The sequence below is a fragment of the Crinia signifera genome, chromosome 1 (assembly GCF_055691185.1).
Source record: "Crinia signifera chromosome 1, ASM5569118v1, whole genome shotgun sequence".
NCBI lineage: Eukaryota > Metazoa > Chordata > Amphibia > Anura > Myobatrachidae > Crinia > Crinia signifera.
In genome coordinates this window covers 420,954,460-420,980,219 of record NC_139217.1, presented here as the reverse complement: position 1 = coordinate 420,980,219, position 25,760 = coordinate 420,954,460, and the positions used below count along the sequence as shown (strand labels likewise).

Genomic DNA, 25,760 nt, shown 5'->3' with positions numbered 1-25,760 from the left:
CATGTGTAAGTGGCAGAACATGATCTTTGAGATTCACTGATACATATTTAGCGAGAAATAGGCTATTTGCATGTATTATTTTTACTTTTTTAGGATTTAAATAAAACAGCTTGTTATCAAAGATTTACATATTTTGGTAGTCTCAATTTTTGCATCTAGAAGATTGCTTACAGATGGCTATTATGTATGTTAGTTATTTCTATGGTGCTGCGGTGCTTGCACTGCCCTTGCCACATGAATAATAGATAGGCAGAAAAAGCCACTCCAAACGTAATGATACCATAGGAAGGAACATTTGTCCCATACAGCTTGCAAGCTTAAAAGGTGTTTGGAGACATATTTACAGAGGTTTTGTAGGTAAAACTGAGGGATCCGCCTAACTGCTGAATATATGATGATTTGTAAAGGAGAATCATGGGACATGGATGATCCATAATTCAGCAGATTGCAGAAATAAAGATGAGAAAGAAAACCATGTTCACAGCCATTAACCGAACAACAACTACACTACATTCAAAAGTTTGGGGGCACCCAGATAATTTTGTGTTCTACATGAAAACGAAAAGACATTGGCAAGGTTAGAAATAATGATTTTTATTTGAAATGATCATTTTGTCCTTCATACTTTGCTTTTGTCAAAGAATGCTCCTTTTGCAGCAATTACAGCATTGCATTCTCACATGAAATAGCCTTCATTTCTAATGCTGTGTACACACGGGGTAATATGATTGCTGGGGATATATTGCTAGCAATATATCCCCAGCAATCATATTGCTCAGTGTCTCCTTTTCATCAGCGATGAAAAGGAGACACTGCTATGGGGCGGAGGGGGAGCGTAGCAGCAGCAGACGCTGCTGCTGTCACTTTGATGGGAGGAGGGAGGGAGCAGCGGCACGGGGCTGGGGAGATCAACGCTGACCTCCCGGCACAGCAATCGCCGGGGAAAGCCGCTGGTCGCAGGAGCATGCTCCTGCGACCAGCGACCATTAGGCAATGCACACGGGAGCGCGCTCTAAATCACTGGCAATATGGTCGCTCAGCGACCATATTCCCAGCGATTTTACATGAAATTACACCCGTGTGTACTCACCTTAAGACCAAGTTCTTTGGTACTTATGTAATATCTGGGCTCCCGTTTTTCTTATGAAACCGCGTCCCCTCGCGGGGCTCGCCACGCTTCGGGCATGGTGGCTCGCTGCGCTCGCCACACCATATAAAATCAACTCCATGCATAGTTGGATAGTAGGGGTATGAAAAAATGGGGTGCATTTAACATGGGAGTCCAGATAATACATAAGTACCAGTTCTTTTTCTGGCCATTTTGAGAGTATAATCGAACCCGCAAATGTGATGCTCCAGATACTGAACTGGCTCAAAGGAAGGCCAGTTTTATAGCTTCTGTAATGAGCAAACCCATTTTCAGCTGTGCTAAAATAATTTCGCAAGGGTTTTCTGATCATCCATTAGTCTTCTAACATGATTAGTCAACACAATGTACCATTAGAACACTGGAATTCTGGAAATGGGTTGCTGGAAATGGGCCTCTATACTCCTATGTAGATATCCCTTTAAAAAAAAAGATGATTGCAGCTAGAATAGTCATTTACTACATTAACAATGTATAGAGTGTATTTCTGCTTAATTTAATTTGATCTTCATTAAAAAAACAGGGCTTTTCTTGTAAAAATAAGGAGTGACCCCAAACTTTTGAATGGTAGTGTATGTCCCTATTATTTCTCTGAGCACAATGGTTTATACTGACCATTCTTGGTGTTCTATTGGCTTCTTGCCATTTCTCATCGGCAGTGACGGATCCAGCATCTGTGACAGTCACCTTCAGTGTGGACAGCAGATGCCAGAAAGTACTGATGAGTATTTCTCCCCCTAATACCTCCTCCCACCCCACCCCCTGCAGCTTAACCCTCCCAGGGGCCCCTAGCATGGGCATCCCGGAACTGGTGAGATTTTATATGTCGACATTGATAACCTGTTAACAGCAATCACAATTTATGGATTTTCAGATATAGGGATATTTTGGCCAGATAAATGGATTTTACAATCTATCTGACTTTGCCCACACATTACAGATTTATTTCAGTGATCGGCAGATTTTTCCATCTAAAGATTGCATCTTCATATCTGGAAATTGCCCCAATCGATTGTCTTTTCAGCTGTTCATAATGTAAATAGATGAAGAAGACGAATTGGGAATGCCCACACATATAAAAAAGATCCGCAGATAATACCATATTATTAAACATGTTTAAAAACCTGATTAAGCAATCGATTGGGATTGCCAAAAGGGGGAGCCCACACATCTAAAATTAATTGTGGCAATCATCTCCATATCTGAAAATTGTCACAATTAATTGCTGATGTATGGGGCCCTTTAAGTTCACGGATGCTGTAAAGCAGGCATGTCCAACGTTGGCCCTCCAGATGTTGTGAAACTACATATCCCAGCATGCTTTGCCACAGTTTTGCTATTAGAGAATGCTAAAACTATTGCAAAGCATGCTGGGATGTGTAGTTTCAAAACATCTGGAGGGCCAACGTTGGTCATGCCTGCTGTAAAGCATTCTAAAATCAAACCAGCTAAGCAATAGCAGTGCTCTTTCTGTGGTGGTGGTAGCGGCTGCGGTGGCAGTGGTGATGACGGTAATTGTTCATGCCCGTTTCCACAGTTCATTACGAACGATTACTTAGACTTGGTAGTTTACTAAGGGATTTCTTAGCGCATTGAGTACATATACATTTACAATTAATCTTTTGTACATGGGGGTTTAAATATGATTTAAAGCAGATGTAACCGTATACTGTAGATGGTCTCCTGATCCTCAACTATCACCACCACATGTCACACTGGGTGATGGTAGAAATTAGGCATTTTTTTTAAAGGGGAAATACCTTTTAAGGCAAAAACATGCCTTGTAAGTGATTGACTCGTTTAAAAAAAAAAAGTCCGCGTCCAGACGGCATAACGCACATTCACCGAACTTGGGTAGCGTTACATTCCGCCATAAATATCTTTAAATTATCTCTATGTGCTCTGTATAATTTACTTTCTTCTTTGCTATCATACAATCCTTCATATTTAAGATAATAAATAACTACACATGACACAGAGACCTAACCTAGAACCTTTTGAATGTTTAAATCATCCCAAACAGTTCTTTATCAGAGTTCCTTACTACATCAAATTACAGCATATTTACATATATTTTTGTTTTATAATAATTAATAATGTAAACATACAAAAATAACGTGATGAGTGAAATGACTTTCTTGGAATCATTATGTATGCAGTTGGGTTACAGTTCATGCCAAGACATGCGGAGATAAACTATTTTATTATTACGATGACCACCAAAGAGGTGGTATGTTTAAACAGTAATACTGAACGATTTGTAGAACACGCTTCCACTTTCCCTCCCCTGCAATGCTGTTTTCTGGCACCCATAAACCTGTCTGCAGTTTACTGCAATTCTTCCCTTCAGTATGGTGCTTTTGTCTGTTTATAAGGAAATGTTGTTGGTAATGTAGAGGTTATAGAAAAGGATCGTCACTTCCAGCTAATTATACCCCTTTCACATTGCACTTTTAAACCGGTTAATTGCCGTTTTTTGCCCATTTTAAAACGTTTAAGGCTGCAATGTGAAAGTGCCAAAGTTGATTTACCGGTTAAAGATAACCGGTATTTCAACACGGTTAAAAAGCAGAGTCCTACACGTTTTAAAGCCGTTTTTTAGGCAGTGTGAATGGCTCTATTTCAATGGCTTGAAACGAGTCCCTTGGGGGTTAAACGGGTTGAATGTTTGAATGGTATTAAATGATTTTTAAAACGGTTTTCACCTGCAATGTGAAAGGTCTCAAGGCTCAGTCCCGTTTTTTAAAGTCCCATTTAAGAATACCGTGGCATTACCCATTTCTGCAATGTGAAAGCAGTATTAGTTGTGTATGCTTTAGCGATTGTTTGCATTATTAATTCATTTTGGAAGATCAAAAAAACTGTGCTCTATGGAGAGTTCGCCTACAGACATTGCAAATAAATCGTCTTCTCTGGTAGTGAGAAACATCCTCTGAGGCTCACACTGACTGTGGTGACAGACTTTGGAGCTGTGATTTCAAAGTAGTTCAAGGAAAGACTGGATAAATTGTACAGTCATAACAACCCGTAAGGCTCAGATACATGGGCTTATTGATTCAAATCACAGATACCACTTTATTCCGCGTGTTTCTGAGCCCAAACTATTTCCAGCTGAGGCCTCTCTAATGATTGAGGAAAGTAGATGAGGGTTTTTATTAAATAGGTATGTATTTTGTGTCTACACATTGTATCTATGTTTTCAGTGTAATTTTTTATTTTTTTTTTGCCATCTGACTGTAGTTGTGTCTTGGCAAACACACTAATGTTAGTGACTTACTAATCACTGATTAAAAATATAAATGTTAAACTGTAAAAAAATGTATTGTTGAAATTGACAGTTCTGCTGAAGATTTATAAAGGGCTTACGTCCATGAGTTCTGTTCTTCAGGATTTAGGGGTATATATGATTAAAAATATAGATCCATGACTAAAGACCTTTGTTTTGGTTGGAGATTAAATAAAAAGATAAACTAAAGCACACTTAGGTGTATATTTTAAGTGGCATTAATATAAAATGCTAAGCATTCTGGGCTTTACACTTAATAGTTGTTCTGCTTAAATATACCAAATCTATTCAGTTCTGCAATAGCTGTAACATACCCACATCCATATGTTGGGGTTTGGCCAACCTAAAATAGAAACATAGAATTTGAGAGCAGATAAGAACCATTCGGCCCATCTAGCCAGACCCTTTTTTAACCATATTGTTACCTCAAACCCTACTTGATCCTTATTTCTTTGAAAGGATGTCCTTATGTCTATCCCATGCATGTTTACATTGTTCTACTGTTTTGCCTCTACCACCTCCAATGGGGGACTATAACACTTGTCCACTACCCTTTCTGTGAAGTCATTTTTTCTCAGATATCCCCTGAACCTACGCCCTACAGTGTCAGTGCATGTCCTCATGTTCTACTACTTTCATGTTTTGAAATGTTTCATTCTTGGACCTTGTTAAAACCTTTCATATATTTGAAAGTTTTTATTAAGTCCCCCCTTTCCCTTCTCTGCTCCAAACTAAACATATTGAGATTTTTTTGTCTTTCAGGATATGTTTTGTGATGTAGGCCATGTCCAGAGGAGGCCTGGCCAACCTATGGCCCTCTAACTGTTGTGTAACTACAGGTCTCCAGGATAACCACTGAGCAGCTGGTAAAAAATGTTGAGACTTGGTGCCCACACACTAGAAAGATCTGCGATCTTAAGATGTGCTCATAAATTAGCCTTGAAATCTTGTGTCCGTCCTGGACAAAAGATTTCAGGCAAGCGCACATCTTTACCAAAGATCTCTCTTAAGATTCCATGTGCGTTTTTATGGCTCTTTTGATAAGTCTTCTGATCTTTCATGCAGCATCTGACCAATATCTGCCGATTTGCATCTGATTATCGGTAAAAGCTGTCGATTTTTCAGCTGATCGGATGGAAATCGGCAAAATAATCGTACTAGTTTGTGGGCACCTATAGAGTTCCACAACAGCTGGAGAGCTACAGGTTGGCCAGTCCTGCTCTGTGTATATTGATGTCTCTTTCCCTTTGAGCATGCCATTTTTTTTTACCTCTGTGATCGTCCTTGTTCTATTGACGCATTTTAGCTTGTTAGTTCAGACCAGGGGCGGATTGGTCTGGCGGGAAACCGGGCCGTTTCCCGGTGGGCCGGCCCATTATAGTCATTAAGGGGCTGCTCACCCTCCCCCCAGGCTGGGCCGCGGACTTTGCCCCAAACAAATATGTCTGCGCCTGATGCCAGCAACGGCTCTTACTGAAATGTCTGCGGGAGGGCTGGTGCGCATGTCATGCAGCACGCAGCTGCTCCCGCGGTTCTGTCTCTGCACTGTCACCGGCCGGAGGATGGAGCAGGGAGCGGCCAGCCGTGAGAGTCGCTCTCCCTGCTGTATATCCCCGCCGCTGCTGCCCTCAGTCAGTCTCTGTGGCTGCCGGCTGCCAGTTCACAGTCACACTGACTGCATTAGAGACAGCAGCGCCGGCAGCACAGAGCTGAGCTCCCTCCTGTCTCCCAACCCCCTTTAATGCCATCATCACTGACAGTAGAATCAGACCGTGGAAGGGGGCGGAGCTACACACGTGGAAGGGGCGGGGCTACACAGGAGCACAGCACAGTTAATGAATGAAAGAAGTAGTAGATCCACTGCCAGCCAGCCAGCCAGCGTTTAAGGTAAATAAAGTGGTGGTGGTGCTGGCGTTACACAGCACTACTACTGGTGCGGGCATTATGCAGCACTACTACTGTCAGCAACTGGTGTGGGCATTACGCAGTGTCACTACTGTCGGCAACTGGTGTGTGCATTATGCAGTGTCACTACTGTCGGCAACTGGTGAGGGCGTTACGCAGTGTCACTACTGTCGGCAACTGGTGAGGGCATTATACAGCATCACTACTGTCAGCAACTGGTGAGGGCATTATGCAGTGTCACTACTGTCGGCAACTGGTGAGGGCATTATACAGCATCACTACTGTCAGCAACTGGTGAGGGCATTATGCAGTGTCACTACTGTCGGCAACTGGTGAGGACATTATGCAGTGTCACTACTGTCGGCAATTGGTGAGAGCGTTACACAGTGTCACTACTGTCGGCAACTGGTGCGGGTGTTATGCAATGTCACTACTGTCGGAAACTGGTGAGGGCATTATGCAGTGTCACTACTGTTGACAACTGGTGAGGGCATTATGCAGTGTCACTACTGTCGGCAACTGGTGTGGGCATTATGCAGTGTCACTACGGTCGGTAACTGGTGAGGGCATTATGCAGTGTCACTACTGTCGGCAACTGGTGCGGACGTTACGTAGTGTCACTACTGTCACATACCTCCCAACTTTCTGCATATTAGAATAGGGACACTCGCGCGTGTCCGAAAATGGGGTGTGGCGTGTGCGAATGAGGGTTGCGGCTTATGCAAATTAGGCAGCGCCCTCGTTTTCGGACGCGAATAGACGCTGTGCGCATGCGCACAGCGTCTATTCTGTGAGATTGGGGGGGGCTCCCAACTGCCCCCCCCGCAGCGGGACACTGCCGGCCGCGGGAGGGACGCGGGAACGTCCCCAAAAATCGGGACGTTCCTGCGTTTAGCGGGACAGTTGGGAGGAATGCTGTCAGCAACTGGTGTGGGCATTATATGCAGTGTCACTACTGTCGGCAACTGGTGTGGGCATTACGCAGGGATACTACTGTCAACAATCGGTGAGGGCATTATGCAGTGTCACTACTGTCGGCAACTGGTGAGGGCATTATGCAGTGTCACTACTGTCGGCAACTGGTGAGGGCATTATGCAGTGTCACTACTGTTGGCAACTGGTGCGGGCGTTACGCAGTGTCACTACTGTCGGCAACTGGTGCGGGTGTTACGCAGTGCTACTACTGGTATCGACATTATGCATCGCTACTACTGTCGGCAACTGGTGCAGGCATTATGCAGCGTTACTACTGTCGTCAACTGGTGAGGGTCCTACACAGCACTACTACTGTCAGCAACTGGTGTGGGCATTACGCAGCACTACTACTGTCAGCAACTAGTGTGGGCATTACGCAGCGCTACTACTGTTGGCAAATGGTGCAGGCGTTATGCAGCGCTGCTACTGTCAGCAACTGGTGCGGGTGTTACACAGCATTACTACTGTAGACAACTGGTGAGGGCGTTATGCAGTGTCACTACTGTAGACAACTGGTGAGGGCGTTATGCAGTGTCACTACTGTAGACAACTGGTGCAGGCGTTACCCAGTGTCACTACTGTTGTCAACTAGTGAGAGCGCTACACAGCACTACTACTGTCAGCAACTGGTGTGAGCGTTACGCAGCGCTACTACTGTTGGCAAATGGTGCAGGCGTTATCTAGTGTCACTACTGTCGGCAACTGGTGCGGGTGTTATGCAGTGTCACTACTGTCGGCAACTGGTGCGGGTGTTACCCAGGGCTAGTACTGTCAATAACTGGTGTGGGAATTATGCAGCGTTATTACTGTTGGCAACTGGTGAGGGTATTAAGCAGCGCTACTACTGTTGGCAGCTGGTGTGGGCGTTACGCAGCACTACTAGAGTCGGCAACTGGTGTGGGCGTTACGCAGCGCTACTATTGTCAGCAACTGGTGTGGGCGTTACGCAGCGCTACTATTGTCAGCAATTGGTGTGGGCGTTATGCAGCACTGCTACTGTCAGCAACTGGTGAGGGCATTATGCAGCGCTACTATTGTCAGCAACTGGTGAGGGCATTACGCAGTGCTACAACTGTCAGAAACTGGTGCGGGCATAATGCAGTACTACTACTGTCCACAACTGGTGCGGGCATTACGCAGCAATACTATTGTCCACAACTGGTGTGGGCGTTACACAGCACTACTACGGTCTACTAATGTGGCCAACAGTGGGGATTATGCATAAGCAACGCTGCTACTGTAGCCAACAGTGGGCATTATGTGTTAACCGCACCACTACTGTGGACATTATGTAAGTGTAAGGGTTCTACTACTCTGGGAATTATATGTATAAGTAGTGCTACTACTGTGGATATTATGTGTGTGTGGAAGGGTTCTACTGTGGGCATTATACTGTATGTATAAGCAGCGCTACTACTGTGGATATTTTGTGTAAGGGGCACTACTGTGAAGCGTAATGTGAATAGGGGGCACTAGGAGATGTGCAGGACCGTAACTAGGTGTGTGCCAGTGGTGCCTTGCCCATTTGCACTGTGGGAACACCACCTACATGACCACTCACTGCTGATTGTCAGCCACCACTGCTCTCAGAGCTTGTGGTCCAGCTGCAGCAGTTATTGATTGGCTGTCAGATCACAAGCTTCAATTGGCTCACGAGCCGGCACCATATTTAAAAATCAATTCAGCGCCACTGCAGGCTGTGCTCTCCTCCCCGTCTTCAGTAGCAGCAGCAGCGGCGGTGGTGGCGGGATGCCAGATGCTGGGCTCCGGGCTGGACTAGACTAGATTACACAGTTTGCAGTAATGGGGGCATACTGCAATGGGCACTACAGGCATTGTGTAAGGGGCACTACTGGATGTAATTTGCAAGGAACAATAATGGGGCTTTGTGTAAGGGGTACTACTGGTGGCATTATGTGTATAAGCAGTACTTGGGGCATTACGCATAGCATAATGTGTAATGGGCATTACGGTGTTCTGCATATTGGCCCTCATTGTGGCTGATCCGGTAAGCTGCAAAGCTCGCAGCTTTATCGGTGTCTTTTAAATGGAATAAAAGTTTTTGAAAAAGCGTTATTGCACCAAGGAGCGCCTGTTCTTGTCTTACACACACACACATATATATTGAACTATTTTTTTTGAGCCAAGCATATGACCAGGGTTCAGTGCCGGCTCTACCACTAGGCAGCTGCCTAGGGTGGTGGGATCTGGGGGGTGCCACCAATTCTGCCTATCATAAAATGAAGGATGTCTATGAGGATCCTTGTTGTACTTAATTCAGGTGATGGCTGTGGAACTTCTAAGACCTCACCTCTATACTTTCCCTTGGGGCATACTTTCCTATTTTGCTGCCCTCTCCTGGGGGCCTCCAGGGAACGTGCCCACCTTCCTAGGGGGCTGGGAGGACCACCCAATTTTTGGGAGCATCTATTCTGGATCGTTAAGCAAGTATGCCTTAAAAGGTTGAAAAGTGGGTATTGGCAGTATAGAAGGAGGGGGGGGGGGGTACGGTAGGTTGATGTTTTGCCTAGGGTGCTGAGAAGCCTTACACCGGCCCTGCCAGGGTTATATGTATGGGGAGGTTCTGTAAAAAGCATGTATACGTATCTGCCTTCCCCCCCAGGTATGAGAGAGGTGCTCCCTTAATGAGCGGAGGAGCAGCATGCGGTCAGGGCTGCAGTGCTGCCCACTGTGTAATGTAAGGGTGCGGGAAGCTCTGAAGCTGCCTGCTTCATATGGTCCGCCCACACCTCGTCTCCTGCAGGAATGTGCTGCTGGGCCCAGTGGTACAGGGATGGAGGGTGCCGACCAGTTGGCGGCGTCTAGATGTTTGAAGTAATTAGAAAAACTATCTATTTATTTTAGGAAGTAAAATTAATTTGCTGTTGAGGAGCCCAATATGTTTTTATGTTATTCCTGTGGGGCCTAGCGTTTAATGTATTTTTTTTTTTTGTCTGGTGTCATTTGTTTTTCTCCTGTTGGGGCCACCAATGAGTATTGTTTTCTGTTTGGGACAATGTTTGTTTTTTCTTTGGGGCCAGTGTGTTTTTTTTTTGTAATGTGGGGGCATGTTTTTGTTTTCTGTGTGGTTTTATATTGGGGGTCAGTATGTTTGTTACTTGTTGGGGTTGCTGGTGAAAGTTTCAAAAATTCAGCCAATGGTGGCAGTGTAACAGAATTAGCATAAAGTTGCATATGCAACTGCATCAAAAATACAAGGCAGGCTGCAACTGCATGCAACGCTAAATCAGATTCTATTATTAGGAACCGCCCCCTCTTAACAGACTCCACCCCCTCAGCAGACCCCACCCCCAGGGCTGCTTCCATAAATTTCCCGGGCTGTTTTTACATCCCAATCCGCCCCTGGTTCAGACTCTCTTTTTAGGTGTCACAAAGCAGTGAGAACAAGTAATTACTTTTGTAAGCATATTCATATAATGGGAATTAAACATATTTAAAAAAAATGTTTTGGGAGGACATTCCTATTTCCTTTTTCGTTTTGGAGCAGGCTACTGACTTTTTTTTAAAGGTCTCCATACAGTATGTATGGCGCCACAAGTGGCTTTAAATGTTTATGTACAGTACTGTACTATGAAAATTCGGTACTCTTTACTTAGCACGGCGGCCATCGTGGGCATTGAATGCACTAAAAAATCGGGTGCGACGCGATGCCCGCAATTTCCCATAGGGAACAATGTTAAATGTCTCAATTGACCCGATTTTCCTGTTCAATGCCTCAATTGACCCGATTTTTCCATAGGAAACAATGTTAAATGGGCCACAGAGGCCAAATAGGCACCCTGAAGTGTGAAATGGCCCCCACAATTGTTAACGCCACCCTACGATCAACGTGAACCCGAAGCGTGGCGAGCGCACACTGATACCTGTGAAGCCCGCGAAGGGACGCGTTTACCTGTGAAGGTATCCGCGTCCCCTCGCGGGGCTCGCTGCGCTCGCCACGCTTCGGGCTCGGTGGCTCGCTGCGCTCGCCACACTATTCTATTCTCAACTCCACGCCGACGTGGATAGTGGGGGTATGAAAAGGTCGTAGGACGCATACCGCCGCCCCTCGCGGGTTTGCTGCGCTCGCCACGCTTTGGGTTGACGTTGATCGTGGGGTGGCGTTAACAATTGTGGGGGCCATTTCACACTTCAGGGTGGCTATTTGGCCTCTGTGGCCCATTTAACATTGTTTCCTATGAAAAAATCGGGTCAATTGAGGCATTGAACATGAAAATCGGGTCAATGGAGACATTTAACATTGTTCCCCATGGGAAATCGCGGGCATCGCGTCGGTCGCGTCGCACCCGATTTTTAGTGCATTCAATGCCCGCGATGCCCGCGATTTTTTTACCTGCGATGCCCACGATCAAAATCGTGGGCGCCGTGCTAGGTAAAGAGTACCGAAAATTCTATTGTCTATGCTTAAATGTATCCAGATAAGGATGGAATATGTAATGATAAACAGAAGGCGATTTACATATACTCAATATGTGTTTTCTGCATGTCTATCTATATTGGGGATACATTATGGTGGGAATTTAATTAGCAACAGTACATTTTTTAGCAAATAAAAAACAAATCTGTCTTTTAGCAATTTTTTGCCTAATTTTTCCTCAGATTCATACATTTTCCTGGCTGTGAAAAAAGCATCACTTATCAGGTATTTTGTTTCCCATTGCTCTGGGCAGGTAAAACAAAATCCCTTATAATGCCGGCTATTGGTGTCAATTGAATAGACCCGGGATCATTTTGCTGCAAGTAATTGATTTTCCCACATACAGTATATCGTAAAAAATTTGTTATTAGCACAATTTTTTCTCCGAATATATTTGTTGCAACCTGTAACATTCATTATTGCGATGTTTTGTTTTCAAGTATTTTTTTTTTTGTAGTTGATTTTAGTGCAAAATCAGGTTGGTGTTTAGGATTTTACCAAAAATGTAAATGTTTGTAGCAAAATAACTAATAATTGAGATCAGCTTCAGATCAGGAATAGGTTTGGTGTAACTGTGCAGGTAGGAAAAGCCCTGCATTGCATGCAGAATACATACTGTAGGCAGTACAGGACAGATAGGACATTTGGAAATTGGTTCAAGGCTGGGACTAAAATATTTCCAAGTGGTACTTCCTGCAGGCACTCACGTATGCCCTAATGTTACAGTGTCTTTCATTTTGTATACTTCCTCTGTTAAAAAAAAGATAGAATAGAAGCTTGTCCTAATCATTGTTTAGTAAGAACTATGGTAAAGTCGTTTTTAATGGAATCGTTACAAAGGAGAGGAGGAACATTTTCAGGAGATCCATAGTATATTGTGTCCTTTGGTCATCCGTATTACAACATCCCCAGTATACTGGATGACACTTTATCATAAGTCTTTAGGAGATCCTGAATGGCATTTCACTGTAGGTACAGTATATACAACACTACACTACTATATAATAGCTACTGTAATAGCATCATTCTGACCCGCTCCTGTGCTCCTCAGATTTTTGTCCCCAATTCCTTTGACAAAAGTGCGAGGAGCACAGAGGTGCTTTCCTAGAAGTCAGCTTTTACAGTGGGTCAATGTGTAAGTGTGGTTTAGACATCATTAGCAGTCATTTGCAATCACACATTCCTAATGTGCCGCTTTACATTAAGTCAGGGAATAACTCTTTGGATTTTGTTTTCTCCTTTATCCGTGAGATCCTGAACGAGCTCTTTAACATGATCTCAGTTTACCTCATCTGTATCTCCTCTGACTGCCTCTTCTCTTTAGAATGTAAGCTCTGCCAGTCGGTCCCTCTCTCCTGATGTGCTTTTCTTTCCCTTATACGGTCATTTTCTCCACAGGTTCTTAAACTTGGTCCTCCGGGTGCCACAGAGCTCATGTTTTCCAGGTCACCTGTGGAATTTTCAGGGCCGGTGCAAGGGTTCTTGGCACCCTAGGCAAAACTTCTGCCAACTCCCCCCCCCCCCCCCCCTTCATCCCCCATAACCTTTTTCCTGATCAGTCATTTCCAACATTTATACATTATCGTGAGGGCACCCATAGACAACAGAGGGGTATCCGGCACAGCTGCTTACACAGGGTTATAGGGTGTGTTTGTGTATGGTGAGGGTTATAGGCTGTGGGGTGTGTGTGTGTGTGTGTATGATTAGGGTTATAGGCTGCATGGAGTGTGTATGGTTAGGGTTATAGGCTAAGGGGGAGTATGGTTAGGCTGCAGAGGGGAGTGTATGGTTATGTTTAGGCTGTGGGGAGGGGGATGGGTAGGGTTAAGCTGCAGGTGGGGGTATAGATAGGGTTAGTCTATGGGGTTATGTATAGTAAGGGTTAGGCTACTGGGGGGTGTATAATTAAGGTTCGGCTACGAGGGGGGGTGTATAGTTAAGATTTGGCCATGCGGGGTGTATAGAAAGAGGTAGAGTGTGGGTAGGATAGTATATAGTTAGAGTTAGGCTGGGAGGGGGGAGGGAGGTGTAGAGTTAAGCTCCGTACACACTAAGCGATTTAGTCGCTGAACGATTTCATCAGTGACCATATGATGAAAACAGAGTTAGTGAAGCAGAAAGACGCTGGTTGAGGGAGTGTTCTCCTAGTGACAGTCACCCCATGCACATGGGGATATGCACGCTCAGCGACCATACCCCCAGTGATATATGCTAAAATCGCTCCGTGTGTACGGGACTTTAGAGTTAGGGTAGGATGGGGGTGTACAGTTTACATTTAGGATAGGGGGAGGGGATGTATACTGTACTTAAGAGTTAGAATGTGGGGATGTATAGTAAAGGCCCCCATACACTAGCCGATTTTGGTCAGATTTCAGCCAGATCAGTCGGATCTGGCCGAAATCGGACCAAAATCGTCTAGTTTTGATGTTCCCTCAGATCCGATGCGCGGTCCCGTGCGCATCGGATCTGCGTCGGGTGGTCGGACCTGCTGCACGTCCGACCACCCGACTTGGGACCTAGTGGGGCGGTGGAGGGAGCAGGGGGGGGGGCTGGGGACGCTGCGGGGGACACGTCTGTGTCCCCCGCTGCTGGGGACGGCGTCTGTGCGGCGAGAAGGAGACGCTGCGGGGGACACGTCTGTGTCCCCCGCTGCTGGGGACAGCGTCTGTGCGGCGATAAGGTAGAGGGAGCAGGGGGGGCTGGAGACGCTGCGGGGGACACGTCTGTGTCCCCCGCTGCTGGGGACAGCGTCTGTGCGGCGATAAGGTAGAGGGAGCAGGGGGGGCTGGAGACGCTGCGGGCGGGGGACACAGGCTGCATAGAGCCGGGCAGGGGGAGCCGGCCGGGAGCTGTCAGTAATGAATAAAAAAAAAGCCCATACAATGAATGGGCGGCCTGTGATTGGCTGAGCGCTCTCTCAGCCAGTCAGCAATTGGCTGAGAGAGCGCTCAGCAGCCAATCACAGGCTGCCCATTCATTGTATGGGCTTTTTTTTTTATTCATTACTGACAGCTCCCGGCCGGCTCCCCCTGCCCGGCTCTATGCAGCCTGTGTCCCCCGCAGCGTCTCCAGCCCCCCCTGCTCCCTCTACCTTATCGCCGCACAGACGCTGTCCCCAGCAGCGGGGGACACAGACGTGTCCCCCGCAGCGTCTCCAGCCCCCCCTGCTCCCTCTACCTTATCGCCGCACAGACGCTGTGTCCCCAGCAGCGGGGGACACAGATGTGTCCCCCGCAGCGTCCCCAGCCCCCCTGCTCCCACCAGCTCTCACCTCTTAGCCCCCCCCCACCCCCCCTGCTCCCCGGGTTTTTTACATGTGATAAATCGAGACGATTTATCACATGTAAAAAATGGCACATCAAGTGCCAATCTAATCAAGCTCCCCCGGGGAGCAGCCGGGGAAGCTCAGGGGGAAGTCGGGGGCGACTTGTCCTAAGGACAAGTCGCCCTAGTGTATGGGGGCCTTAAGAGTTAGGATAGGGGGGAGGGGATGTATACTTAAGAGTTAGAATGGGGGGATGTATAGTTAGAATTAGAATGGAGGGGATGTATAGTTAGTTAGGATGGGGGGAGGGGATGTACAGTTAGAGATAGGCTGGGGGGTAATGTCAGAGCAGAGGGTGTGTAGTAGCTACTAACCTTGTATCCACAGGATGCATTCATCTCACTGCAGCTCTTCCTGTGCGGACCTCAGGTTTTAGCAGCCTTCTTCAATGTCCTCCGCTCCGATCTCCTCTGCATTGCACCCACTTCATCTTTCCAACCTTCTGCCGCTTGGACCCGCTCTTCTTACGGTCCAGCGGCCGGCGCCACGCTGCTCTCCATTTCTCATTTACAGCAGCCCTGGGCGTTTTTTTAAATCATTAATCTTCTGGGCACAGCGGGAGACCCGCGGCCGTAGGATCGTCAGGATGTGCTGCTCCCCTGTATGTTCAGGTAGCAGCACAGAGCAATAGACACGCGCGCTGTGCAGGCGCAAGGAGGGAGGCAGATCCTGGCGATCCTACGGCCGCGGGTCTCCCGCTGTGCCCAGAAGATTATTGATTAAAAATAAATAAAAACGGCGGCACTGACATGCAGTCCATAAAGCAGCGGACCCCAGCCGATAGTTCCGCCCCGGCCACTGCTGCTGGTGGGGACTGGGAGGCACTGACTATACTGGGGCTGGGGCGTTCAGTGGGATGAAGGAAGGCTAGCCGGGCAGGCGGGCGGCTGCTGTCAGATTGACGCGCCAGCTCTTAGATACTCTTCACCGGGTCCCCCTCCTGCCTTCTGGCTCTCTTCATTTAAATGATAAAAAAGGGGCGCCCTCCATTGGCCAGCGCCCTAGGCAGCTGCCTAAAGCTGCCTAGTGGTAGCACCGGCCCTGGGAATTTTAAAAATGAACATTTGTTATATACAGTGCTGAGTGGCCTGGGAAACATGACCTGTTTGCGGTGCTTTAAACCACTGAACTCCCATACAGTGGCACATGACCCATATTTATAAACCATGTCACTGTTTTCTTGTTCTGCTTATTTACCTACTTTGCTAGACGCTGCAGAACCCCTGTGGCGCCATATAAATAAAAGCTACTAATAATATTTGCAGCAGGAGGTTATGATGAGCTGCGAGAGTTCCATAGTTTGCTTTATCTGCATTTATTCAAATCGCCGGCAGCCAAACTAAAGCTCAGAGGCCAAACGTGGGCCACTCGCTGCTAAATCTCTCCCAACAAGGTGTGATCCAAAAGGCGCTACCAGACGGTATTGACCAATATCAGGGTTGTTCTCCAGCTGTAAGCTTTACAGCCACACTGCCCTTGATACTGGTCCCTGTGTTCATGTAGCTGTTTCTTTTTATCCCTTAGGTTTGTTCCCTCCAATCTCCTAAGAGAGTGATAAAAAGAGATGGATACAGTACAAGCAGCGGCGTAGCTAAGTTTTGGGCGCCCCCCCGCCGCCCATGCAAACCCCCCCAATCCCCCGCAGCCTTACCTTTCGCACTGGTCCCGGCAGTTTCTGTCTGCTGTATGGGGGTGGCCATTTTGTGGTGGTCCTCAGCAGAAGAACGGAGCCGCCGCGACCAGCGAAATAGGTAAGCCTGCGGGGGATTGGGAGGAGGTGTAACTATAGCACCGCAGCCCCCGGCGCCCCCATATGCACAGCCCCCCCACGGTGGCGGGGGCTGCGGTGCTATAGTTACGCCACTGAGTACAAGCCAATCCGCTCCTAACTGCCATGTTACAGGCTATATTTTAAATAAAGTATTTGTATTAGTCATAGTATTACAATTACATAGCAAATTAAACTGACACTTTTTATGAGAATTATCAAATCATTTATATTCATGTATAATTAATTGAACATATATACAAGGTATATTATATTATTTTAAACCAATATGTCACTAATAAATGGCATAAACATTTTGTTAAATCAAATAGCATTTTCTTGTGGTAACTAGCTCTGCTTGAATTGGTATTTGGTTTCTATTGAATGTTCTGTTGTTTTCTATGTTACAGAATGGGAGCTGCAGATAATATTTATAGAGGGAGAAGCACTTTCATGGAAGAGCTATCCGAGACAGCGGAGATATTGAAGCAGGCCAGCCCTCGGTCTCTTGTCATATTGGATGAATTGGGTAGGGGCACCAGCACACACGATGGGATCGCAATTGCGTATGCAACGCTGGAATACATTATAAGAGATGTAAGTTCTCTATCATTTCACTACAGGTGATTATAGCTTGTTCGCAGTAATTCATCAGTTTGTAGTGATATGGAACTAGTAGTGTTCATTGTAGCACCCGCTATCTTTGAAAACCCATGCAGTTCCTCTTCCCTGCCTGGGGTGTCACTGTCTGCTGTAGTGCTTCTAGCACAGTGTGGTCTGTATATCAGCACTGATATGCAAACCAGACCTGTGCTAGAAACAACACAGCAGACCGTGACACCCCAGGCAGGGAACAGGAACTGCATGGGTTTTCAAAGATAGCGGGTGCTAGAATGAACACTATAACTAGTAATACTGGGGCAGATGTATTAAGCCTGGAGAAGAGATAAAGCAGAAGGAGATAATGCACCAGCCAATCAACTGTGTTTGAAAAATGAGAGTTGATTGGCTGGTGCGTTATCTCTTTTGACTTTATCTCCACTTTATCTCTTCACCAGGCTTAATACATCTGCCCCAATGTTCATTGGCTGGTGCTGTGTCTTCTTTCACTTTATTTCCACTGAGGTATTTATTTGTATTTAGCACAATGAAAAAAGGGCGTAGCAACAAAGTGTAACGATACTTCTAAAAATGATAAGAGTACATTAAAATTAATAATTAAAGAGGATATATATAAAAAAAGACACCACAAGACAAAAAAGATTAAAATTAATCAAATAAAAAAATGGATAAATTCATAAGGAACCAAAATGATTTTACATAAATACAATAAAAAATAAAGTATAAAATGGCTTCGCTTCTAATGGAGTGAGGTAGATCAGAAGTGGCCAAACATGTTTTGTCTATACAGACTTCCTCGGGGTGGGAACAAACTGTCTGGAGCTATTATTTATTCTAGAAAATGATGATATCACTTCATGTCACCGTTAGGCCATTCCCCAACTCATGAGGCTACTTCCCTTTTTACCACTAAATATACTTCTGCACCCGGTGACCAAACAAATAGGATCGCCTCTACAACTTGGGCAGATCTTTTGAGTTCCCATAAACTTGAGGCCCTATGGGCCATTATTTATGTGCATACAAATGCCCCTTTCTGGCCGCACTTTTTACCCGTTATTTTGCTGTTTTTTTTACTGTTTTAAAACAGTAATTTGTGCAGTCTGAAAGGTGCAGAGTGAATTTACTGGTTCTATTGAACTGGTATTTCTAAATTCTGGCAGTAGGTGCACTGAAAAAAAAAAAGCCCATACAAATGAATGGGAAGCCAATCAGTGGCTGCCCATTTATTTGTATGGGCTTTTTTTTTTTTTTTAAGTGCGCTCACTGTCCAGCTTCCCCTGCCTGACTCCCTTGTCTCTCTGCTCGGCTCTCTGGCATCCCCCGCGCGCTGGCGTCCCCTCACCGGCGTCCGCTGCTCCCTGCTTCCTCTGCCTGCAGCTCCCGATGCGATTTATCATATGCAAATCTTAGCACATGATTTGCCTAATTGCGTGTGACCCCTCCTGGGGAGCTACTGGGACAATCAGGTCCGACTTGTCGTTAGGAAAAGTCGGAGTAATGTATGGGGACTATTGCACACACTAGGTGATTCATCGCGCCCTACGGGCGCTCTTCACAACGTCGTAAGGGGCTGCGCCCCCTTAATTTGTGAACATTTGTATATGAGAAAGATGGTTAGAATTGTATGAAAGATGTCTGTATTGCAACTTGAGTTATAGGTGAAATGTGTTAAATAGAGAGCATATGATTTGGAAGGGGGTGTGTATTGTTTTGTGTAATTAAAAAGCGGTTACAGAGTAAGATGTACATTGATAGTGTGGATGGTACAGTGACATTTGTGGGTGTGGGGGGGGCTGTGTGTGCATGTTGTTTAGGTGTGTGTGTGCAATAGTATAGTAGGGTGTTTTTGAGTCAGCGGCTCCCCACTGGCGGAGGTCACGACACAGGAAAACAGGAGGCCGGGTAGTGATAGGGGTGTGTGGGCATAAGGGAGACTAAAGAGGAGGGTGGGAGATACTGTGCAGCTTCTGCCAGTGGGTGAGGGTCCAGTGTGGCAGTACAGGAGTACAGGATGGTGGCCCTGAGTCAGTGTCTCCTCCTACTGGGTGGGAGTTAGGGTGCATGAGAGCAGGAGGCTGGGCTATGAGGCATGATAGGGGCATGTGGGCAAAACAGCGTCAGCGACTCCCCAGTGGTGGAAGTTACAGTTCAGGAAAGCAGGAAGCTGGGTAGTGATAGGGGTGTGTGAGTATACGGGGGACTAAAGAGGGGCTTAGGGGTGCTGTGAATTGTGGGAGGGGCGCGGGGGGTGCCGTGAATCAAGGGAGGGAGGGGGCGCAGGTGTCCGCGAATCGCGGGAGAGGGCGGGGGTCCGCAAAGCATGGGAGGGGGCGTGAATTGCGGGAGGGGAGGGTTGCGAATTGCGGGAGGGGGGGTTTGCGGGGGTTGACGTGAATCGTGGGAGGGGGCGTGAATCGTGGGAGGGGGGGTGCGCGGGGGGTCCGTGAATTGCGGGAGGGGGGGCACGGGGCGTGATGAATCACCTAGTTGGTTATATATTCTTGTAGAAGGATGGTAGGATGTTGCTGTCATACAGAATGCATTTACATAAACAGTAATAGTAGCAGTAAAAGATCTGACTTAAAACACCTACAGTAAAACAGAACAGGTGTTATATATTATACAAAGAATTGGTTGATGATGTGTAAAAAATCAACACAGAAAGGTCAACACATGTAAATGTTGACATAAGTGTGGCACTTCATTGGTGTCCATGTCGACACATGAGAATGAATATGAAAACATTCAAAAAAGAAAAATAAATCTTCAAAAACTCATGTCAACCTTTTTCATTGTCGACCATAGCCGTGTCAGTGTTTTGCATGTGCCATTTAATCCTGGGGTTACCGTGAATCGCGAGAGGGGGTGGGGGGGAGGGAGGAGGTGAGGGGTGTCCGTGAATCACGGGAGGAGGGGTCGTGGGTGGATGCCGTGAATTGCGGGGGGGGTGGGAGCCGCGAATCGTGGGAGGGGGGGACGCGGGGGGTTGCAGTGAATCGTGGGAGGGTGAGTCGCGGGGGCGGGAGGTTGCCGCAATGACAGGAGGGGGGGTCAGGGGGGGGATCGCGGTAGGGGGGGTCGTGGGGGGTACCGCGAACCGCGGGAGGGGGGGCCCGGGGGGTTGGCGCAAATCGTGGGAGGGGGGGTTGCGGGGTGTCACGGGGTGGGACCGCAAATCGCGGGAGTCGCCGCGAATTGCGGGGGGGTGTGCTGCGAATCGCGGGAGGGGGGTCGCCGGGGGGTGCCGCGAATCGCCACAAGAAAAAATCAACACAGAAAGGTCAACACATTTAAATGTTGACATAAGTGTGGCACTTCATTGGTGTCCATGTCGACACATGAGAATGAATATGAAAACATTGAAAAAGTGAAAAATAAATCTTAAAAAACTCATGTCAACCTTTTTCATTGTCGACCATAGCCATGTCAGTGTTTTACATGTGCCATTTAATCGTGGGGTTGCCGTGAATGGGGGGGGGGGGGGAGAGGTGCATACCTCCCAACATGACCCTCTCCAGGAGGGATACATTGCTCTGTTTCTGGACTTTCTTCTTAATTTATGGATTACCATCACCTGTGCTTAAACACCTTTCTTATCAATTACCCTGTTTAAAATGACAGGTGATGACAATCATAAATTAAGATGGAAGTCCACAAACAGAGCATTCTGTCCCTCCTGCAGAGGGTCATGTTGGGAGGTATGGAGGTGTGGGGCGCTCACCTGGTGTGTCTAGTGCATGGGTCCTCAAACTGCGGCCCTCCAGATGTGGTGAAACTACAATTCCCAGCATGCCTTGCCACAGTTTTAACACTCCCTTATAGGAAAACTGTGGCAAGGCATGCTGGGAATTGTAGTTTCACCACATCTGGAGGGCCGCAGTTTGAGGACCCATGGTCTAGTGTGTAGCTGTGTCTTTGCTGTGTAACATGGAGAGGCAGAGGATTTCTGTGGGCTCACTGGGCTGGTTCTATGTCATGTGAGTCAGTCATGTGAGTCAGAGGCTCCACCCAGCGTTACAGCTTCAGACACACTTTGAGTGACAGATGTAGCCAAATATATGAGATAGGCCCTGATTCAGTTTGGCTTGGTAAGCTGCAAACATCGCAGCTTACTGAGCGCCTGAGACACCACCCGTCCGAACGCCCAATACTCCCTCATTGTAACAGTGCTTCTCAGTTATCGTATTATAGGTTAATTCTTACTTTTGATTTGCGCGGCGTACACATTAGCAGCGCCACAGTGAATAAAGAACAGGTATTTCTATTCCTGAATGACTTGTAGATTTAATAGAACAGACTTCACCAGTGCGTTAGCTTATTGGTTAATTATGGTCCTGAACATTAATTAGATGAGATCTCCAATTTACTAATCTGACAGAGGCTATACAAAAGAAATGAGAGTATTATCCTTGTTTGGTGCTCTCCTATGTATTAGGAAATTGAATTGGCTGGTGCTCTAAATTGATTACAAAAAATATAGCCAAGGAGCTAAATACATTCAGTCCAACAAACAAGGGAAGTGATTGTGTTTAGATTATACTGTTTAAAATAATGAATCTTTATTAATTATATTTAAAGAAATATTTAAAGTTGTAGTATAGAAAGTTATATGTACAGTACTTTTCTGAGAAAAAATGTATTTTCACATACAGTACTGTACAGTAAAGTAGTTCTTGCGCTATAGTGTATTTAAATGGAGATTTCACATACGTGCAGTGGTAATTCTTTCGCTATAGTATTCGATTGGACATCTCATGCATGCGCAGGGGTGATTTTAAAAAGTGACATCTAGTGGATGATCGCTGGTATTACACTCACGGTAACTCCATATGCCGTGCTGTGCGCCTAGTTGCGCTGCCTAGCACACCGGCACGCTGCGACTGTTATCCAGACAAATGCTAGATGAGGGAGGCTCCATCTTTATATTGCAGTTATAAATTGCAGTGTCACATCTTTGAATATGTCTTTATTGAAAAAAACGTATTACTTTATTTCACTTTGAGACCATCACATTTAAACTACATTTAGTTGTAAAAAAGAAAAACAGGTACTTGTTTAGTTTCACGATGGCAGTTACGTACTTAGCGTAGCGTCCCTTTCAGAATCGGCCTCATGTTCCCGCGACCAGCGTAGTCAGTCAGAAGTAGCGTAGTGTAGTCAGCGTAGGCAGTACATAGTCAGCGTAACCGCCCTTGTCAAAATCAGCGTAGTCATCGTAGTTAGTCAGAAGTAGCGTCCCTGTCAGAAACAGGGTCTTGTTCTCGCGGCGAAGTCAGTCAGCTGGTAGATTGAGCGGTACGCAGTTAGTGTAGTCAGCTGTTGCGTAGCTGTCGCCACGCTTCGGTCTCGCTGCTCTTGCCACACTTTATAAAATCAAATCCATGCCGACGTGGATAGTGGGGGTATGAAAAGTTCGGTAGGACGCGTAAGGCGGCTCGCCGCACTTCGGGCTGGCGTGGACAGTGGAATAAACAAGGTCGACAGCTGTTACATCGACAAGTGTCATTGTCGACAGGTTTACTAGTGTTTGTCCCTTTTTTTGGTCTGTGTATTTTTTGGGATAATGCTGCACCCCTATAACGTAGCTGCGCTGAAGTAAGGCACTACGCTGACAACGTAGTTCAAGGCAGCCTATGAGCTACTTAGCGTTGTGCCAGGCTGTCTATTTCTCTGTGGAACTACAAGTGCCACAATGACCTGTCAGCGCTGGGCTGCCGCATAGTCACTACGCTGAGATCGCTGATAATGTAGCTACGCTGATAACGTAGCTTAGAGAAGTAAGCCAGCGTGCCACAATGACCTGTCAGCGCTGGGCTGCCGCATAGTCACTACGCTGAGATACGCTGATAATGTAGCTACGCTGATAACGTAGCTTAGAGAAGTAAGCCAGCGTGCCACAATGACCTGTCAGCGCTGGGCTGCCGCATAGTCACTACGCTGAGATACGCTGATAATGTAGCTACGCTGATAACGTAGCTTAGAGAAGTAAGCCAGCGTGCCACAATGACCTGTCAGCGCTGGGCTGCCGCATAGTCACTACGCTGACAATGCAGTTCAAGGCAGCCTATGAGCTATGCTGATAATGTAGCTACGCTGATAACGTAGCTTAGAGAAGTAAGCCGGCCGTTCGGAGTACGGCTGCCAGGATTCAAACGTAGCGTAGAGCTGCCGCTGTGAAACTAAACAAATACTGAAAAACAAAATTAGGAATCATTGTGTTTCTATCAAAATTTTGAATACACGTATACAACAGGATGTTTGACTTGGTGTCACAGGTGGTGAGGTTATGATAACATGACTGTTGGCAGTCAGTTGTTCTAAGATAGCTTGCTTGCACTTTAAATAAATGTAAAACAGTTGGACATATATTTGTTTACCAGTGTATTTTAGTATCTGCTGTACCTATAATAGCAGAGAATCTTAGCATGACCATGTCGGCTTATTGTCCATGTCGACTTAATGCATGTCAACCCTAAGTCTGGTTCCCCATTTAAATATAGAAATGAACAATCTATTCTGCTGGAGTGTGTACTTGTGTAATATTTAAAATCGAACCGTGTGTACATCCTATTAGTTATCCTTCCCTCTTAAAAAGAAAAGAAAAAGGTAATGTTTGAATAGTTTGTGCCATCTATCATGGTCTGACTGTGGTAATTTGACCCACCTTCCAGCGGATATTTTTGTATTTGTAATTATCAGTACAATACGCTGAAATCAAATTGCACATAACTAATTTCCTTACTGATAGCAAGCTAATGTACCACACACACGAAGATCATTATAGTTCAGTAACAGGTAAAAGGTACCTCACATACAGTACCATGATCAATACAGTATCAATCACCCATGTAAAATGTGTTGAGGCCTATCTATGCATAATCACTTCACTACTACCTTATACCCCATTTACACCAAGGAATAACCCAGGTTGGACCCAGGTCGGACCCAGGTCAGCGTTGGTGTAAAAGGCGCCAACCCAGGTCCAGTAACACTGGTCTCCTACCCAGGTCCTGACCAGGGTTGAACACTGGTTGGACCTGGGTCGTAGGCAGTGTAAATGGTCCCAACCCAGGTTGGGACATCCAGGTAGTGCTGAAAAGGATACCAGAAGTGCTGGATGCCTTTCCACAGTGCGCTGCAGTGGCAGGAGCCAGGAAGGAATATAGCAGTGCACACAGAATTCATAATTGGATGCAGTATCATTTATATATATATATTTTTTTGGGGGGGGGGGGGGGGGGGCTGGGGGGAGCACATGGAGATTCGGTCTGCTGCTGCAGGGGAAGGGACTGGGGGGAGCGCATGGGAGATGCTGCACTTTTATACGCGATTTGTGCTTGAGCACTGAATAAAACTTTTTGAAAAATATTTTACAAAGTAAACAAACCAACATTTTCAATGCTAACTTGTCAGGTCTTTTAATTTTTATTTAAAATATTTGAGGGAAGGTTGGATGGCAGTTTATTGGTCCTAAAATGGACATTTTTAATGTCATCCATAGGAAAAGCAGGGCTGACCCAGGTTCAGTGTAAACGGTGCAGACCTGGGTCCGACCTGGGTCACAGTGCTGTGTATACCCCTTTTACACCGCTGAAAAATCCGGGTCAGTGGCGTGTCAGACCCGGACCTTCGGCGGTGTAAATGGGGTCAAGCCGTGTCCATTTACACAGGTCCTCTACCCAGGTCCTGACCTGGGTAGAACACGGTTAGGACCCGTGTAGAGGCCGGTGTAAATGTTCCCGCTGCGGGTCCAGGCACCCGCAGCGGGTCCGTGCACGGCATGCAGCGCTGGGGAAGCTGTCCCCAGCTGCTGCAGGAGGAGAGGGGTGTCTGCGGCTGCTAAGGGCCTGGGGTGAACTGTCAGGCTGCTGAGGGGGGAGATGGAGGGGATGCTCCCCGCTGCTGTAACCCCCCCCTGCAGCCGCGGGCCGGGAGTGGAGGCAGCGGAAATCAGCAGTGCAGGTGGGCAGGGGACATCATCACCTGTAGAATCATATCATCATCCCCCCAGCGCGGGGTCCAGCCTCCAGGCAGCGGGGTCCGGCAGTACAGGCGGGGGATCCATTCAGCGTATACGAAGTTGCCGGCGGGGTCCCTCCAGCGTATGGGAAGTAACCAGCGAGCGTCCCTGCGGCGGCTGGGAACTGCCGCTACTAGTTCCCATACACTGGGGGACCCCGCCGGCAACTTCGTATACGCTGAATGGATCCCCCGCCTGCACTGCCGGACCCCGCTGCCTGGAGGCTGGACCCCGCGCTGGGGGGGTGATGATATGATTCTACAGGTGATGAA

General features: G+C 46.8%; 1 protein-coding gene across 1 annotated transcript in view; it reads left to right on the top strand.

Moving 5' to 3' along the window:
* Positions 1–25,760, top strand: part of MSH3 (mutS homolog 3) — a 192,110-nt gene that overhangs the window by 156,798 nt on the left and 9,552 nt on the right. The window contains 1 exon segment of the mRNA XM_083151861.1: positions 17,255–17,441. Coding sequence (XP_083007987.1) covers positions 17,255–17,441 — 187 coding nt within the window.